This window comes from Hyla sarda, chromosome 4 (genome assembly GCF_029499605.1).
Source record: "Hyla sarda isolate aHylSar1 chromosome 4, aHylSar1.hap1, whole genome shotgun sequence".
Taxonomy (NCBI): domain Eukaryota; kingdom Metazoa; phylum Chordata; class Amphibia; order Anura; family Hylidae; genus Hyla; species Hyla sarda.
Window position 1 is genome coordinate 295,661,146 of NC_079192.1, and position 18,531 is coordinate 295,679,676.

At 42.2% G+C, this 18,531-nt stretch overlaps 1 protein-coding gene across 5 annotated transcripts in view; it reads left to right on the forward strand.

The window, feature by feature from the left end:
- SYCP3 (synaptonemal complex protein 3) overlaps positions 1-18,531 on the forward strand; it is an 82,233-nt gene that overhangs the window by 11,920 nt on the left and 51,782 nt on the right. For all 5 annotated transcript variants that reach the window (XM_056574566.1, XM_056574568.1, XM_056574567.1 and 2 more), the window contains exons 2-3: positions 16,942-17,076; positions 18,129-18,204. In XM_056574566.1, the coding sequence (XP_056430541.1) occupies positions 16,942-17,076; positions 18,129-18,204 (211 nt within the window). The remainder of the gene's footprint in view (positions 1-16,941; positions 17,077-18,128; positions 18,205-18,531) is intronic.

The window sequence follows — 18,531 nt, forward strand, 5'->3', positions numbered from 1 at the left end:
CCCCAAAATTTGTAACACAATTTCTCCCGAGTACGGCGATACCCCATATGTGACCCTAAACTGTTGCCTTGAAATACGACAGGGCTCCAAAGTGAGAGCGCCATGCGCATTTGAGGCCTAAATTAGGGATTGCATAGGGGTGGACATAGGGGTATTCTACGCCAGTGATTCCCAAACAGGGTGCCTCCAGCTGTTGCAAAACTCCCAGCATGCCTGGACAGTCAACGGCTGTCCGACAATACTGGGAGTTGTTTTGCAACAGCTGGAGGCTCCGTTCTGGAAACAGTGGCGTACCAGACGTTTTTCATTTTTATTGGGGAGGGGAGGGGGGCTGTGTAGGGGTATGTGTATATGTAGTGTTTTTTACTTTTTATTTTATTTTTTGTGTTAGTGTAGTGTAGTGTTTTTAGGGTACAGTCGCACGGGCGGGGGTTCACAGTAGTTTCTCGCTGGCAATTTGAGCTGCAGCAGAAAGTTTGCGGCAGCTCAAATTTGCAGCCAGATACTTACTGTAATCCTCCGCCCATGTGAGTGTACCCTGTACGTTCACATTGGGGGGGACATCCAGCTGTTGCATAACTACAACTCCCAGCATGCCCGTTGGCTGTCGGTGACTGCTGAGAGTTGCAGTTTTGCAACAACTGTAGGCACACTGGTTATGTATCACTGAGTTTGTGACCTAACTCAGTGTTTCACAACCAGTGTGCCTCCAGCTGTTGCAAAACTACAACTCCCAGCATGTACGGTGCATGGTGTACGGTGACTGCTGAGAGTTGTAGTTTGCAACAGCTGGAGGCACACCGGTCGTGAAACACTGAGTTAGGTAAAAAAAAACTCTGAGTTTCACAACCAGTGTGCCTTCAGCTGTTGCAAAACTACAACTCTCAGCAGTCACCGACAGCCAACGGGCATGCTGGGAGTTGTAGTTATGCAACCAGCAGATGCACCACTACAACTCCCAGCATGCACTTTAGCTGTTTGTGCAAGCTGGGAGTTGTAGTTAGACAACAGCTGAAGGTACACTTTTCCATAGAAAGAATGTGCCTCCAGCTGTTGCAAAACCATAAGTCCCAGCATGCCCATAAGGGAATGCTGGGAGTTGTGGTGGTCTGCCTCCTGCTGTTGCATAACTACAGCTCCCAGCATGCCCTTTTTGCATGCTGGGAGCTGTTGCTAAGCAACAGCAGGAGGCTGTCACTCACCTCCAACGATCCAGACGCTGCAGGTCAGTCCCTCATCGTCTCCGCCGCCGCAGCTGCTCCTGGGGCCCCGATCCCAACAGGGGCGCCTGGGATCGGGGTCCCCAGCACCCGGGGTGCACGTCCCGCACCCGCTCACGTCCTCCAGAAGAGGGGCGGAGCGGGTGCGGGAGTGACACCCGCAGCAGGCGCCCTGATTGGTCGGCCGGTAATCCGGCCGACGAATCAGGGCAATCGTGAGGTGGCACCAGTGCCACCTCACCCCTGCAGGCTCTTGCTGTTCGGGGCCGTCAGAGACGGCCCCGAACAGCCAGTAATTCCGGGTCATCGGGTCACTGGAGACCCGATTGACCCGGAATCGCCGCAGATCGCTGGACTGAATTGTCCAGCGATCTGCGGTGATCGCCGACATGGGGGGGCATAATGACCCCCCTGGGCGATATGCCGGGATGCCTGCTGAACGATTTCAGCAGGCATCCGGCTCCGGTCCCCAACCGGCTAGCGGTGGGGGCCGGAATTCCCACGGGCGTATGGATACGCCCTCGGTCCTTAATAACTCGGGATGCAGGGCGTATCCATACGCCCTATGTCCTGAAGAGGTTAAATGTCCCAATTCACAAAAAGTTATAATTAATGAATTATCTACTATAAGAATAAAGATCAATGCATGCAGTGCCTCATGTAACCGCAAAACGAACACGTTAATTGACTGTGAAGAAGCATGGTTTTCATGTGCTTTACTATTTGGCACACAACGCACAATTAGGAGCGGCAATACTTTCCATAGTGTTGTGTTCTGCTGTTACAGGGAACCCATGGGTAACCTAGCCTCTCACTGATAAGGGATTAAGGAAATATGTTTTTTGCAGGACTAGAGACACTTGCATAAGTGAAGGGAGGGTCAATAGTTCAAGACTGAAGCTGTAAACCATTGTAAAAACTGCTGCCATTCAGCTAAGGCTATAAAAACTTGTAAACTCGATACAGGGGCTGGAGCATCGTTACATCACGGCTCCTCCCCTCATGATGTCACGGCCCGCCCCCTCAATACAAGTCTATGGGAAGGGGCGTGGGGGTCATCACGCCCCCTGCCATAGACTTGCATTAAGGGGGTGGGCCATGATGTCACGAGGGGCGGAGCCATGATGTCACGCTGCTCCATCCCCTGTATAGCCCATCATTACGCACAGAGCGAACTCTCTCTGTGTAGTAATGAAAGCGCGGTCCCGCAGTGGCGATCCCGGGGGTCCCCAGCAGCTGGACCCTGGCGATCTGACATCTTATCCCCTATCCTTTGGATAGGAGATAAGATGTCTAGGGGCGGAGTACCCCTTTAAACTTGACTATGGGATTCTACTAGGGAAATCATGTTTTATAATAAATGCCCCTTCCTGGATCCTCCCACTGCCCTATCTTCAGCAACAGATCAGCACACAAACTGTTCAATACAGTAGACTGTTGGCTTCCCATGTATGTTGCCTTTCTTTCCTTCAAGGAATGTATAAAATACATTCACATATTAATACAGAGGAGTCGGGGAGTCGGAGTAGGAAGCACAGAAAACTCCAGAGTTGGAGTCGGAACATTTATCTACCGACTCCACAGCCCTGTTCCTAGGTTGAGCAGTGGTCCCAAAACAGGGGGGGTTCCAGCAGTTGCAAATGGGATTTGGTTGATTGGACTGGATATAATGCCAAACACGTTTCGGGGTGTCCCCTACTTCAGTGGCTATATATTTATATCGCCATATCCTGACACCAGACCATTAATCACTATACATTCTATCCGAACACTAAATGTGTATCTAGAGGTCTGTATTTCTATATATTTTTCTATATTATACTTTGACACGTAGGGTTAACGTGTATCGTACAGTACCTCGATACTCATTCATCATCTATTAGTGTGAGCCCCCCACCTTCAATTTATATTTGTAAATTACTTCTATTAAAAAATCTTAATCCTTCCAGTACTTATTAGCTGCTGAATGCTACTGAGGAAATTCCTTTCTTTTTGGAACACTGATGACATCACGAACACAGTGCTCTCTGCTGACATCTCTGTCCATTTTAGCAACCTTGCATAGCAGGTGTATGCATAGAAGGTGTATGCATAGCAGGTGTATGCATAGCAGATGTATGCTAAGGGCAGCATGGTGGCTCAGTGGTTAGCACTGCTGCCTTGCAGTGCTGGGGACTTGGGTTCAAATCCCACTAAGGACAACAATAAATAAAGCGTTATTATTATTATAATAACGTCAGCAGAGAGAACTGTGGTCGTGATGTCATCAGAGAGCATTCCAAAAAGAAAATAATTTCCTCTATATTCAGCAGCTAATAAGTACAGGAAGGATTAAGATTTTTTAATAGAAGTAATTTACAAATATGTTTAACTTTCTGCCACCAGTTGATTTAAAAGAAAAAAGGTTTTCACCGAAGTACCCCTTTAACCACTTTAGGACCAAGCGCATTTTCAACTTAAGCAGAGCATTATTTGCACATCTGACCACTGTCACTTTAAGCATTAAAGGGGTATTCCAGGAATTCTTTTTTTATTTGACTATTCTACAGGGGCTGTAAAGTTAGTGTAGTTAATAATATAGTTTCTGTACCTGTGTGTGACGGTTTTCTCACAATTCTGTGATTTTCACTCCAATATTTATTTTCAAGAGCATACAAAATCACTGTTGTCTCAGATTTTTCCCAGCTTGCAATGCGGCCGAGACCTGACTCACTAGTCAGCTGATGACAGGGATCCTGTCTGCTTCAATGGGTGGGGGGATCAATTAGCAACTAATGCAATAGCTGTAGGCATCCTGATTGAAAACCACACTGATTTGAATGGATGCAGCTCATTTATGTTTCAATGGGTGGGGTGGCTGATGTGTAGGAGGGAGGAAGATGGAATTGTGGGATTTGTAGTAAAAAAAAAGAAAAGTCAAACAGGAAATACCAGTTAGCCACAGTGTTATGGTAATCTCACAACATAGCCATTTAGCCCCAAGACAAGCGCAGATCCTTCCTAAGCATGTCCATTACTGTCTGCCAGGTACGTACTAAAATCACCTTATGGTGGAGAACCCCTTTAATAACTCTGGGATGCTTTTACTTATTAATTTGATTTCGAGATTGTTTTTTTTCGTGACAAATTCTCCTTTAACATAGTTGTGAATTTTCGTCGATACTTGCATAATTTCTTGTTGAAAAATTCCAAAATTTCATGAAAAATTTAGCTTTTTTCTAACTTTGAAGCTCTCTGCTTGTAAGGAAAATAGACATTACCAAATAAATTATATATTGATTCACATATGCAATATGTCTACTTTATGGAAGACATCAGAGGGCTTTAAAGTTCAGCAACAATTTTCCAATTTTTCACAACATTTTCAAAATCTGAATTTTTCAAGGACCAGTTCAGTTTTGAAGTGGATTTGAAGGGCCTTCATATTAGAAATACCCCATAAATTACCCCATTATAAAAACTGCACCCCTCAAAGTATACAAAATTACATTCAGAAAGTTTGTTAACCCCTTAGGTGTTACACAGGAATACCAGCAAAGTGAAGGAGAAAATTCAACATCTCAATTTTTTACACTAACATGTTCTTGCAGACTCAGTTTAGAATTTTTTGAAGGGGTAAAAGGAGAAAAAGTCCGCCAAAATGTATGACCCAATTTCTCTTGAGTAAGGAAATGCCTCATATGTGAACGTAAAGTGCTCTGTGGGTGCACCAAAAGGCTCAGAAGCGAAGGAGCGACAATGGGATTTTGGAGAGTGAATTTTGCTGAAATGGCCATAACAGCAAAAAAAAATAAAAATACCCCACATGGCATACTATTTTGGAAACTACAATCCTCATGACACGTAACAAGGGGTACAGTGAGCCCAGGGCCGGCGTTAGGGCGGGGCAAACCAGGCAATTGCCTAGGGCCCCCATCCCCCAGGCTGCCGGGTGGTCAGTAGGGCGGGGCAACTGTTTTAAAGTGGCCGCGGCCACTTTAAAACAGTGACTAGCTCCAGGCCCCGTGCCCGTAGGGGGCCCCCGTCACATTCGGGACATCCCTGTGTCCCGAAAAATCTTTTACCCGTTTACCTTATAGCGGCCCCGCATTAACTTTAAAAACGCAGGGGTCGCTGGGAGGAAGCGCACGCAGGGACGTCACGTCCCGTGCGTGCGCCTATAGCAACAGTACAGCGGAGCGGAGCAGTGAGGAGGACGCGCGGGTATGGTAAGTGACCTGCGGTCATCTTCAGTGTTCCGACCACCGCTCCTGTGATCTACTGCTATGGCCCATAGGCCATAACAGTAGATCATGAATCCGGAGCGGTGGTCATAATACTCAAGTGGGGCAGTAAACAGGCATACAGCCTCCAGCCATACACTGTATATGGCTGAAGGCTGTATGTCTGTGGGGGAACATACTGCACCTAATGTGGGGGGACTACTTTATACTGCACCTAATGTGGGGAGACTACTGTATATTGCACCTAATGTGGGGGAACTATTGTATACTGCACCAAATGTGGGGGCACTACTGTATACTGCACCTGATGTGGGGGGACTACTGTATACTGCACCTAATGTGGGGGGACTACTGTATACTGCACCTAATGTGGGGGGACTACTGTATACTGCACCTAATGTGGGGGACTACTGTATACTGCACCTAATGTTGGGGACTACTGTATACTGCACCTAATGTGGGGGACTACTGTATACTGCACCTAATGTGGGGGACTACTGTATACTGCACCTAATGTGGGGTAACTACTGTATACTGCACCTAATGTGGGGGAACTACTGTATACTTCACCTAATGTGGGGGAACTACTGTATACTTCACCTAATGTGGGGGAACTACTGTATACTGCACCTAATGTGGGGGAACTACTGTATACTACACCTAATGTGGGGGACTACTGTATACTGCACCTAATGTGGGGGGACTACTGTATACTGCACCTAATGTGGGGGGACTACTGTATACTGCACCTAATGTGGGGGGGACTACTGTATACTGCACCTAATGTGGGGGAACTACTGTATACTGCACCTAATGTGGGGGGGGACTACTGTATACTGCACCTAATGTGGGGGGGGGGGGACTACTGTATACTGCACCTAATGTGGGGGAACTACTGTATACTGCACCTAATGTGGGGGGAACTACTGTATACTGCACCTAATGTGGGGGGACTACTGTATACTGCATCTAATGTGGGGGAACTACTGTATACTGCACCTAATGTGGGAAACTACTGTATACTGCACCTAATGTGGGGGGGGGGGGACTACTGTATACTGCACCTAATGTGGGGGGGACTACTGTATACTGCACCTAATGTGGGGGGTGGACTACTGTATACTGCACCTGATGTGGGGGGGGGGGCTACTGTATACTGCACCTAATGTGGGGGGGGGGGCTACTGTATACTGCACCTAATGTGGGGGGGGGGGGGGCTACTGTATACTGCACCTAATGTGGGGGGGACTACTGTATACTGCACCTAATGTGGGGGGGGGGGGACTACTGTATACTGCACCTAATGTGTGGGGGGGGACTACTGTATACTGCACCTAATGTGGGGGGGGGGGAACTACTGTATACTGCACCTAATGTGGGGGGGGGAACTACTGTATACTGCACCTAATGTGGGGGGACTACTGTATACTGCACCTAATGTGGGGGGGGGACTACTGTATACTGCACCTAATGTGGGGGGGACTACTGTATACTGCACCTAATGTGGGGGGAACTACTGTATACTGCACCTAATGTGGGGGGGGGGGGACTACTGTATACTGCACCTAATGTGGGGGACTACTGTATACTGCACCTAATGTGGGGAACTATACTGCACCTAATGTGGGGAACTATACTGCACCTAATGTGGGGAACTATACTGCACCTAATGTGGGGAACTATACTGCACCTAATGTGGGGGACTATACTGCACCTAATGTGGGGGAACTATACTGCACCTAATGTGGGGGAGCTATGCTCTTTACCTAATGTGGGGGGACTGTACAATAATATAAAATTGTACTATTCTGATCCCTATAACTCTTATTTTCCTGTATATGGGGATGAGGGTAATTTTTTGCACTGTGATTTGTAGTTTTTATCGGTACCATTTTTGTTTTGATGGGACTTTTCAATTGCTTTTTAGATATTTTTTATAGTATTTGAAGTGACCAAAAATGTTCAAATCTGGTTAGTGCACTATTACGACTTTTGGGGCCCCACTTTTGATTTTGCCTAGGCCACGCTAAGCCTAAAACCGGCCCTGAGTGAACCTTAACACCCCACAGGTGTGACGACTTTTCAGTAAAGTCGGATGTGTAAATGCCCCCAAAAAGTTGTAACCCCATTTCTTCTGAGTATGGAAATACCCCATGTGTGGACGTAAAGTGCTCTGTGAGTGCACTACAATGCTCAGAAGAAAAGTCACATTTGGCTTTTTGAAAGCAAATTTTGCTGAAATGTTTTTTTGGGCATGTCACATTTAGGAAGCCCCTATGGTGCCAGAACAGCAACACCCCCCCCCCCTCCCCACATGGCATACTATTTTGGAAACTACACCCTTCAAGGCACGTAACAAGGGGTACAGTGAGCCTTAATGGGGTACTCTGCTGGAAAACATTTTTTTTTTTTTTTTTTAATCAACTGGTGCCAGAAAGTTTAAAAGATTTGTAAATTACTTCTATTTAAAAAGCTTAATTCTTCCAGTACTTATCAGCTGCTATATGCTCCACAGGAAGTTAGTTTCCTTTCTGTCTGACAATAGTTCTCTCTGCTGTCACCTCTGTCCATTTTAGGAACTGTCCATAGTAGGAGCAAATCCCCATAGCAAACCTATACTACTCTGGACAGCAGAGAGCACTGTGGTCACACAGAAAGAAAATTCAAAAAGAAAAGAACTTCCTGTGGAGCATATAGCAGCTCATAAATACTGAGTGGATTAAGATTTTAAAATAGAAGTAATTTACAAATCTGGCACCAGTTGATTTAAAAAAAATTTTTTTTCCAGTGGAGTACCCCTTTAACACCCCACAGGCGCTTGATAACTTCTCGTTAAAGTTGGATGTGTAAGTGAAATGTTTTATTTTTAACTAAAATGTAGTTTTTTTGGCCAAATTTACCATTTTTACAAAAGGTAATAGAAGAAACTGCCCCCCCCCCAAAAAAAAATGGAAATACCCCATGTGTGGATGTAAAGTGCTCTGTGGGTGTACTACAATTTAGGAAGCCCCTATTGTGCCAGAACAACAAAAAAAAGCCCCACATGGCACACTATATGGGAAACAACACCCCTCAAGGAACGTAACAAGGGGTACAGTGACAAATTTCTGCTAAAGTTGGACCTGAAAATATATATTTTTTTTATTTTCACAAGGGGTAATAGGAGAAAAAGCCTCCCAAAATTTTTAAACCCATTATGGAAATACCCCTTATGTGGATGTAAAGTGCTCTGCGGGTGCACTACAATGCTCAGAAGAAAAGGAGCGCCATTGGGCTTTTGGAGAGAGAATCTGTTTGGAATTGAAGTGTGTTTACAAAGCCCCCATGGTGCCATAACAGAGGACCCCCCCCCCCCACATATGACCCTATTTCGGAAACTACACCCCTCACGGAATGTAATAAGGGGTGCATTGAGCATTTACACCTCACTGGCATTTGACAGATCTTTGGAACAGTGGGCTGTGCAAATGAAAAGTTAAATTTTTCATTTTCATGGACCACTGTTCAAAAAATCTGTCGGACACCAGTGAGGTGTAAATGCTCACTGCACCCCTTATTACATTCCGTGAGGGGTGTAGTTTTCAAAATGGGGTCACATGTGGGTGTTTTTTTTTTGCATTTATGTCAGAACCGCAGTAATGATCAGCCACCCCTGTTCAAATCACTTCAAATGTACATGGCTCTCTGAGCCTTGTTGTGCGCCAGCAGAGCATTTTACGTCCACATATGAGGTATTTCCTTACTCAGGAGAAATTGCGTTACAATTTTTTTCCTTTTATTTCTTGTGAAAATGAAAAGTATGGGGCAACATCAGCATGTTAGTGTAAAAAATAAAAACATTTACAATAACATGCTGGAAACATATAAAAAGAGACAGACCAAAAGAAAGGGAGAAAGTAGATGTGTGGTACCCAGAGCAGAGACCACTGTAGCAACCTCCCTAATAGTAGTTGACCCCTTAGTATGACTCCAAAACTGAACATAGAAAATAAGCAAAAAAGCCAAAGGAGTCATTTATACAAATAAAATAGACACATTTTATTGATATGCCCTAAAATCAAGTACACACATAAAGAGAAAGACAATGCATCAAGAAAAGCAGCAAAACCGGATACCCTGCAGTCTGGATGGCAGTAAGGGGGTATTGCACATAAAACAACAACCATGCAGCATATATAGACACAGACACCAGTCTACATGGTAGCAGCATAAGTATAGTTAATATATAAATGAGGTAAATACTTTGCATTCAAATAAGGTGCATTTAGTCAGTGACTCTGTAATCCAGCCAAATGTCATAAATGAATGAGAGGACCGCACTTTGTAATCCAAAGGGTGATAGTACAATGGTAATAAGTATCCTTTGTAGAAACAGATACTTTTTATGCACTTGTGATGATGTGTCTCTGCTTAGTTCTCTATGCAAGAGGTTCGCTACTGGAGACTCTGCCGTCTCAGCGGTATGTAGTGATATTACAGATAAGTAAGTGTTCTTCAAATTTGTTACAATATGTGCATATAGTTAATGGTGGATGGTAACACAATCCCTTTAGGCAAAGGGTCCACTGCTAGAGACCGTGCAGTCTCAAAAGTATGCAGTGGAATAGGTGGGCTAATTTCTGAGGGACTGCAGCGCTTCAATTGTATAACATATCCATGTAAAATAGTACCTGGTATGCAGCTGACAATCCCGACAGTGGTAGAAGGTGACTTACTGTTAGAGACATGGCCGTCTCATGTAATACAGCAAGGAGATGGATAACGGTGGGTCCGGTAAGTGGAAATGTCTTTTGCGGTACAGGCAGTTGAATCAATGTGGTGTGTCCTCGTGGCTGCGGCCCAGTACTCAAGTAACGTATGCCGTAGATAGGATGGCTCTGTATCCAAAATAGGGCTGGGTGATGCGGCACTCTAAGGTATAAGCTGGACGCGTTTCAAGTCCTCCATAGGACTTTTCCTCAGCAGCTAAAGTGATGTTCAAGGTCAATTCGGTGGGATATTTATATAAGTAGCTCCTCCCTTTAAGGGAGGCATCACAACCACTTAGGTAACAAAAACATTGGATTTCATGGAGAACATGGTAGAAATCCATGTACTGATTATGCATCAATAAATAATTAAAAACAATAGAAAGTGACTAAACTGGTTTGGAACATATTGTATAATACCTAAATAGAATGCTTGGAAATATAATATGCATAAAAAGTTTTTTACGATAATGAAATATAGAAAAATGTGAGAATTTGTGTAGGATATTGTTTGGGAGAATGTAAATGAATAGAATATTTCGGTGTATCACTATATTTAGAAAGCAGAGCAATAGTTATCTACCAATATTTGATTAGAACTTATGTATGTAAAATGACCCACAAAAAATAATGTGGCAAATGATTGCAGATTTAAATATATACATCTATAATGACGTGTGAGGGGTATATGTGAGTGATTAAAAGGACCACTAAATGATCTGTATAATTCACTAAATTATTAGGGTATTAAAATATTGAATAGAATAGTGAATAAATTGGGTATATCTCTATGTTGAATAGAAAATCTCGATGAAAATATGTATAGTGATCCACAAAAAATAATGTGGCAAATGGCTACAAATTTAAATATATGTCTCTATAATAATGTGGATGATAAAAAGGACTACTTTAAAATAATCTGGATTATTTCACTAAATTTTACGAGTAATAAAATGATGATGGATAGATTAGGTGTTTCTCTATATTGAATAAAAATCTCCATGGAAATACTCATGTGAATCACTCTAAAAATAGATCTACATGTGTTAATCTAAAAATAAAAAAAATAATAGGAAGGTGTGTGGAATACGTGAAGGGTGTATGTGAAGAAAATAAAACTACTCCAGAAATCCAAAAACCTCTAATTCACTGTTGAGACCTACAGGTGCTAGGGAATCGAACTCAAAAATTTTTCTTGACTCTGCCCTAGACATTTTATGGATATAATCCCCTCCTCGCCAATCTTGTTGGATGGATTGGATGGCCATGTATTTAAGATTATTGGGATTCCCTTGATGGTTCTGTTTGAAATGGGCTGACAGAGGGTGTTTATCATTCCTTTTTTTGATATTATATCGATGTTCAAGTATGCATGTTTTTAGTGCACGTGATGTTTGACCTATATATTGCTTCTTGCAAGGACATTCGATTACATATATTACTCGGTAATTGTGTGTGTGTAATCGTTAGTTGTGGATTTAACTTCTATAGTTCTTGTATAAAATAGTGTTGCCTTGCAATTAGGGCATTGCCCACATCTAAAAAAAATCCTTTCAAATCTACTATGGTAGATAGAGATTTGGGTTTCAAGTTGTTGGTCCTAACTGTGGGTGCAATTTTAATACCCAGATTGGGGGCTCTTGTATATATAATGGATAGTCTCTCTGGGAGGAATTCTTTTAATGCTTTATCTTCACACAAGAGTGGCCAATATTTTTTTATAATATTTTCTATTTTACAATATTGCGTGTTAAATGGAATAATTAATTTAGGCAACTCTTAATTGATGGATGTTTGTGTGATAGGTAGTTTGGGAGTAAAAAATTATGTTCTATCCAAATTTCGTACTATGTCAAGGGATTGTTGGAGTCCTGCCAATGGATACTCTTTAGAGACAAATTGTTTGGTGAGTGCTATGGCCTCGAGTTCAAATTGATCATTGTCTGTACAATTTCATTTAAGCCCTCCGAAATTGACTCGTGGGAACATTAATCAGCCATTGAGGTAGATGGCAACTTGTATGAAGAATGAAGCCATTTTTGGCCTCTGGTTTGTGGTATGTTCTGCATAGCAATTTATCCTGGGTAGCTGATATTAAAAGATCTATAAAATTCTACAGAATCGGAGCTAATATTAGGTGTACATTTAAGATTAAAATTGTTAATATTAATAGAAGAAATAAAATTGTCTAAATCAGGTTTGGTTCCCCCTCCATATAAAAAAGATGTCATCAATATAACGGTACCAGGACTCCAGGTCGCCTCCCAGTTGGGGATTGATAGTCATATGTTCCCAACTTGCCATAAAAAGATTGGCATAGCTGGGGGTGAAGCTGGTGCCCATAGCGGTACCGTTGATTTGAAGATAAAATTCAGTATCAAATTTAAAATAATTGTGTTAAAATGAAATTGATGCCATCTAATATAAAATTAATGTGTTCCATTGGCAGATCTGCATGTCCCTCTAAAGTGTCTCGAATAGCTCCAATGCCTTGTACATGGTTTATGACAGTATATAAAGAACTCACGTCTAAGGTTCCTAGATACCAAGATGGATCCCATTTGACGGTTTCAATAATTTGTGTTGTATCACGTACAGTGACCCCCCGACCTACGATGGCCCCGACATATGATGAAATCGACATACGATGGCCTCTCAGAGGCCATCCCATGTCGATGTCAGCATCGACATACGATGCTTTTTTATGTCTGGGCCATCGCATTAAGTGCTATCTGGCAGCGCCAAATGCTTAAGCTGCTGCCGGATAGCAGCTTAATGTTCCCCGTGTGGTGCGATAAGTATTACTTACCCCTCCACGATGCTCCAGGGTGCCCTCCGGGTCCAGCGCTGGTCTTCCGGTGTCTTCTCGACCCTCTCCGATGACGTCAATACGCTGCTGCGCACGTCATGCAATAGGAATGGCGTACGCAGTGGCATAATGACGTTGCTACGCAGGCCCAGTAAGGCCTTGCGGAAGAAAGCAGAGGACCGGAGAAGACAGCAGAGGACCGGAAAAGACAGCGGAGGACCGGAGAAGACAGCGGAGGACCGGAGAAGACAGCGGAGAGCCCAGCGGAGGCCAGGGACACCATCTTGAGCGGCGGGAACAGGTGAGTACAGCTTCCTATACTTAACATTGCACAAATCCCTCAACATACGATGGATTCGACAAACGATGGCTCGTTTGGAACTAATTACCATCGTATGTTGAGGGGCCACTGTATATAGGTACTGGGTTTTTGTGTAACTTGGGTATTGTATAAAAAACTGGTATGCGTTTGAAAGGACCTGTGATATAATCGAATTCATGTTTGGAGAGGATATCTATCTCCCTTGGATTTTGACATAGGCTCAACAATTCACCTGAATATTGTGAGGTGGGATCCTCTTTCAATTTAACATAGGTGGTCGGATCACTAAGTTGCGACACGCATTCTGACATATACATAGTGGTGTCCCTCACTACTATGCCACCCCCTTTGTCAGCAGGCCTAATGGTGATGGGTATGTCCCTTTCTGAAGTTGTTTAATTGCTGATATCTCCCCGGGTGTGATATTTCACCGTGTATGCTTGGGTATTTTAATTTATATTTAAATTTGTAGCCATTTGCCACATAATTTTTTGTGGATCACTATACATATTTTCATCAAGATTTTCTATTCAACATAGAGATATACCCAATTTATTCGCTATTCTATTCAATATTTTAATACCCTAATAATTTAGTTAATTAATTCAGATAAATTAGTCATCCTTTTAATCACTCACATATACCCCTCACACGTCATTATAGATGTATATATTTAAATCTGCAATGATTTGCCACATTATTTTTTGTGGATCATTTTACATACATAAGTTCTAATCAAATATTGGTAGACAACTATTGCTCTCTGCTTTCTAAATATAGTGATACACCGAAATATTCTATTCATTTACATGCACATTCTCCCAAACAATATCCTACAATATCCCACATTTTTCTATATTTCATTATCGTAAAAAACTTTTTTATGCATATTTTATTTCCAAGCATTCTATTTAGATATTATACAATATGTTCCAAACCAGTTTAGTCACTATTGTTTTTAATTGTTTGTTGTTGCATAATCAGTACATGGATTTCTACCACGTTTTCCATTAAATACCATTTTTTGTTACCTAAGTGGTTTTGACGCCTCTCTTAAAGGGAGGAGCTACTTATATAAATATCCCACCGAATTGACCTTGAACATCACTTTAGCTGCTGAGGAAAAGTCCTATGGAGGACTTGAAACACGTCCAGCTTATACCTTAGAGTGCCGCATCACCCAGCCCTATTTTGGATACAGAGCCACGCTATCTACGGCATACGTTACTTGAGTACTGGGCCGCAGCCACAAGGACACGCCACATTGATTCAACTGCCAGGACCGCAAAAGACATTTCCACTTACTGGACCCACCGTTATCCATCTCCTTGCTGTATTACATGAGACGGCCATGTCTCTAACAGTAAGTCACCTTCTACCACTGTCGGGATTGTCAGCCGCATACCAGGTACTATTTACATGGATATGTTATACAATTGAAGCGCTGCAGTCCCTCAGAAATTAGCCCACCTATTCCACTGCATACTTTTGAGACTGCACGGTCTCTAGCAGTGGACCCTTTGCCTAAAGGGATTGTGTTACCATCCACCATTAACTATATGCACGTATTGTAACAAGTTTGAAGAACAGTTACTTATCTGTAATATCGCTGCATACCGCTGAGACGGCAGAGTCTCCAGCAGCGAACCTCTTGCATAGAGAACTAAGCAGAGACACATCATCACAAGTGCATACAAAGTATCTGTGTCTACAAAGGATACTTATTACCATTGTACTATCACCCTTTGGATTACAAAGTGCGGTCCTCTCATTCATTGATGACATTTGGCTGGATTACAGATGCAAAGTCACTGACTAAATGCACCTTATTTGAATGCACAGTATATACCTCATTTATATATTAACTATACTTATTGTATTTTATTTAATTTTATCTTTAATTTTTTGCCTTCTGCAATATATATGCTATTACCTTGATTGTATTGTATAATTGCTAACTCACAAGAGCCCTGTGAGATTGGCATACACTATATATATTTGATTAATTAATAAATTATTTTAACCAAATATTCAAGACCCTGAGGCTCAATATCTATTTCCATTATTTATTTTCAATTGACACCATGGGTACCAGGTGCCATTTGGGGTGCCTGGGTCATTGGGAACTAGGTGATTTAGAGCCTCTCCTATACTTTGTGTATATATATATATATATATATATATATATATATATGTATATATATATATATATATATATTTATATTATTACATTTTTTTAACAAAATTTGTATGTTTAAAATGGCTCTATTCTAACCCCTATAACTTTTTCATTTTTCCATATATATGGAGCTGTTTGATGGCTCATTGTTTGCGCCATGATCTGTGGTTTTTATCTGTACCTTTTGCATATATGTGACTTTTTGATCACTTTTTATTACATTTTTAAAAAGCAGCAATTTCGCCGCTTACGCCATTTACCGTACGGGATCATTAACATTATATTTTAATAGTTTGGACATTTATGCAAATGGCGATACCAAATATGTTTATTTATTTATTTATTTATTTTTATTTTTTTCAGAAATGGGAAAAGTGATTTTAACTTCACTGGGGGGTGGGCTTAATTGGCATTTTATTCAATTATTTTTATTTTTTACTTTACTTTTTCCAAACAGGACTATACATAGCAATCATTAGATTGCTATTACCGTTCAGTGCTGTGCATATGCAGAGCACTGATCAGTAATATCGGCAATTTATTGATCTGGTTGAGCAGCAGGTAATAGAGATAATTCAGCAATAAGGGGACCTTTGGCAGCCATCCTGACTGTTCGAACTCCTGTGATTACATTGCGGATGGTCCGATCAGTCACCCGCAGCAACACTGATGCCATAGATGCCGTGATCATTATTGATCACGGCATCTTATGGGTTAATGGCAGACATTAGCGTGATCACTGATGTCCACCATTACCTGATGTGCATAAAGCGAGTCCATCTCCTGCCTATTGCTGTATGTATAGGACGTAAATGTATGTCCTGGTGCGTTAAGTACCAGTGAATCCAGATGTACATTTATGTCCATCTTTCTTAAGGGGTTAAATGGAGGGGGGGGGGGGGGTTGGGGTCCCTACACTGTTTCCTTAACTTGCATTAATTGTCATTGTTAATGAAGATAGCCAAGTACAACACTTGCCTACCTTCGGCAGCTTCCATAGAGAATAAAATGAGCTGTGCGACTCCCTGTTCCTTTCATAACAATGACCCAGGGCCCTGTTCTGTAGATCACGGAGAGTACAACTGCAGTGCACATGTGAAATCGCTACTCCATTCATATTAAGACACAGGGCCCTGTTCTGGAGATCATGGGAGGTCCCAGTGGTCATAGCTTGTCAGTAGGGGATAAGTAAACTTAACCAGGAATACCTCTTTAGGGTATGTTCACACGTAAAGGATCATGCACACATTTGATGCGCAGGATTTGTAACTGCCAATTAGAAGCTGTGCCCAGTCATTTAGTTTACATTGAAATCTGCAGCAGAAAATCCTGTGCATCAAATCCTGCATATCAAATCTGCATACGTGGGAACGTACCATTAATGTAGAAGTAGTACTGCACATAAGATTTATTTATTTTTTATTTATTTATAAATACCAGATATTGAAGCAATGGCCCCTGGAAGGAAGTCAGTGAAATCGACAAAGACTGTCCAAAATGACAAAGTCCATCCATTTAACATTGTCGGTGCTGAACAGAAGGCTCTTAGTGGATCAGATGAAGACATTTCAGAAGGTACATGCTGTAACAAGGTCATGTTCTGTTGATGTGCCAGTGATTTTGTTGTGTACCTGGTGTTCAAACCTTTTTTAACCCCTGTAGGACACATGGGCTGGCATTAATATTTGTGTGTAGACCTTTTTTTCTGTTTACATTTGACGCTATTTTGGTGCTAGTGTCTTTTTTTGCACCTTTTTATTTAAAGGGGTACTCCGGTGCTTAGACATCTTATTCCCTATCCAAAGGATAGGGGATAAGATGCCTGATCGCGGGAGTCCCGCCGCTGGGGACCCCCGGGATCTTGCACGCGGCACCCAGTTTGTAATCAGTCCCTGGAGTGTGTTCGCTCCGGGTCTGATTACCGGCGACCACAAGGCCGGCGGCGTGTGACGTCACGCCTCCGCCCCTGTTACGTCACGCTCCGCCCTTCAATGCAAGCCTATGGAAGGGGGTGTGACAGCTGTCTCTGGTCGGCGCATTTAAACGAATGAGATTCGGCACCGGATTGACTGGGAAATTTCAAAACCAGGCGATCCCGTATCCCAACCGGATCCAGCTTCCGAATCTCTGAAACGTGGTGTGAATGCACTCTTAGTCAGTCAGTGATAACCTCCATCCAGTAGCCAAAATGAATTTCTCTCTTTTTGGAGAACCATGGGTATCTATGCATTACATAGATGTCCTATTGTATAGGTATTGCCTAATTCCTTCTGTGATGGCATTGAAAGATCATACCACAAATTACAGCTGATCATTGGAGGTCCCTGTTTTCAGGGGATGGTGATGTTTGGTGATCCAGCATAGTTTCCCTTTGGTTTGGTTATGCCTTATTTTTTCAAAGTTAAGATGCTGGCACTTTGCTCCATTTGAGCCTACAGAGGGCTAAAGGGTATACCGGGTACAACACATTCAGCTTTGTGTGTCCTGTGTTTTCATCGGGGTGGCTTTAGATCAGTGGACATATGTGAAGGAACCCTTAAAATTGTAAAACAGATATCTCCTTATATTGTTTTGTGATTTTGTTATTTGAATGCCAGAAAACTTACCTGTATCCTATATCTTTGCAGATAAGAATTTAATAATTGATAAACATGGGAAAAAACGTCCTGTACCAGTGATAAATCAAGATGAAAATGACATGGGGTGATTATGTTTTTTTTTAATTTAAATAAAATATTGAGGGGGTATTAAGTAATTCTATAAGCCTTTGTTTAGATGTAGAAAAGTTGCAAATTTTTTCCAAGCGCCAGTGTGCACAAAAATTTCTGACTTCTTACTGATTTTTTTCCTCCCTTGCTACGTCGGCACAGCTTAGCGCAAAGAGGGTGTGGCCTCCTACACCTGCTGGATTTATTGAAAATTACACCTGATAGATGACAGCTACCACAATATACACTGCTCAAAAAAATAAAGGGAACACTAAGATAACACATCCTAGATCTGAATGAATTAACTAATCGTATGAAATAC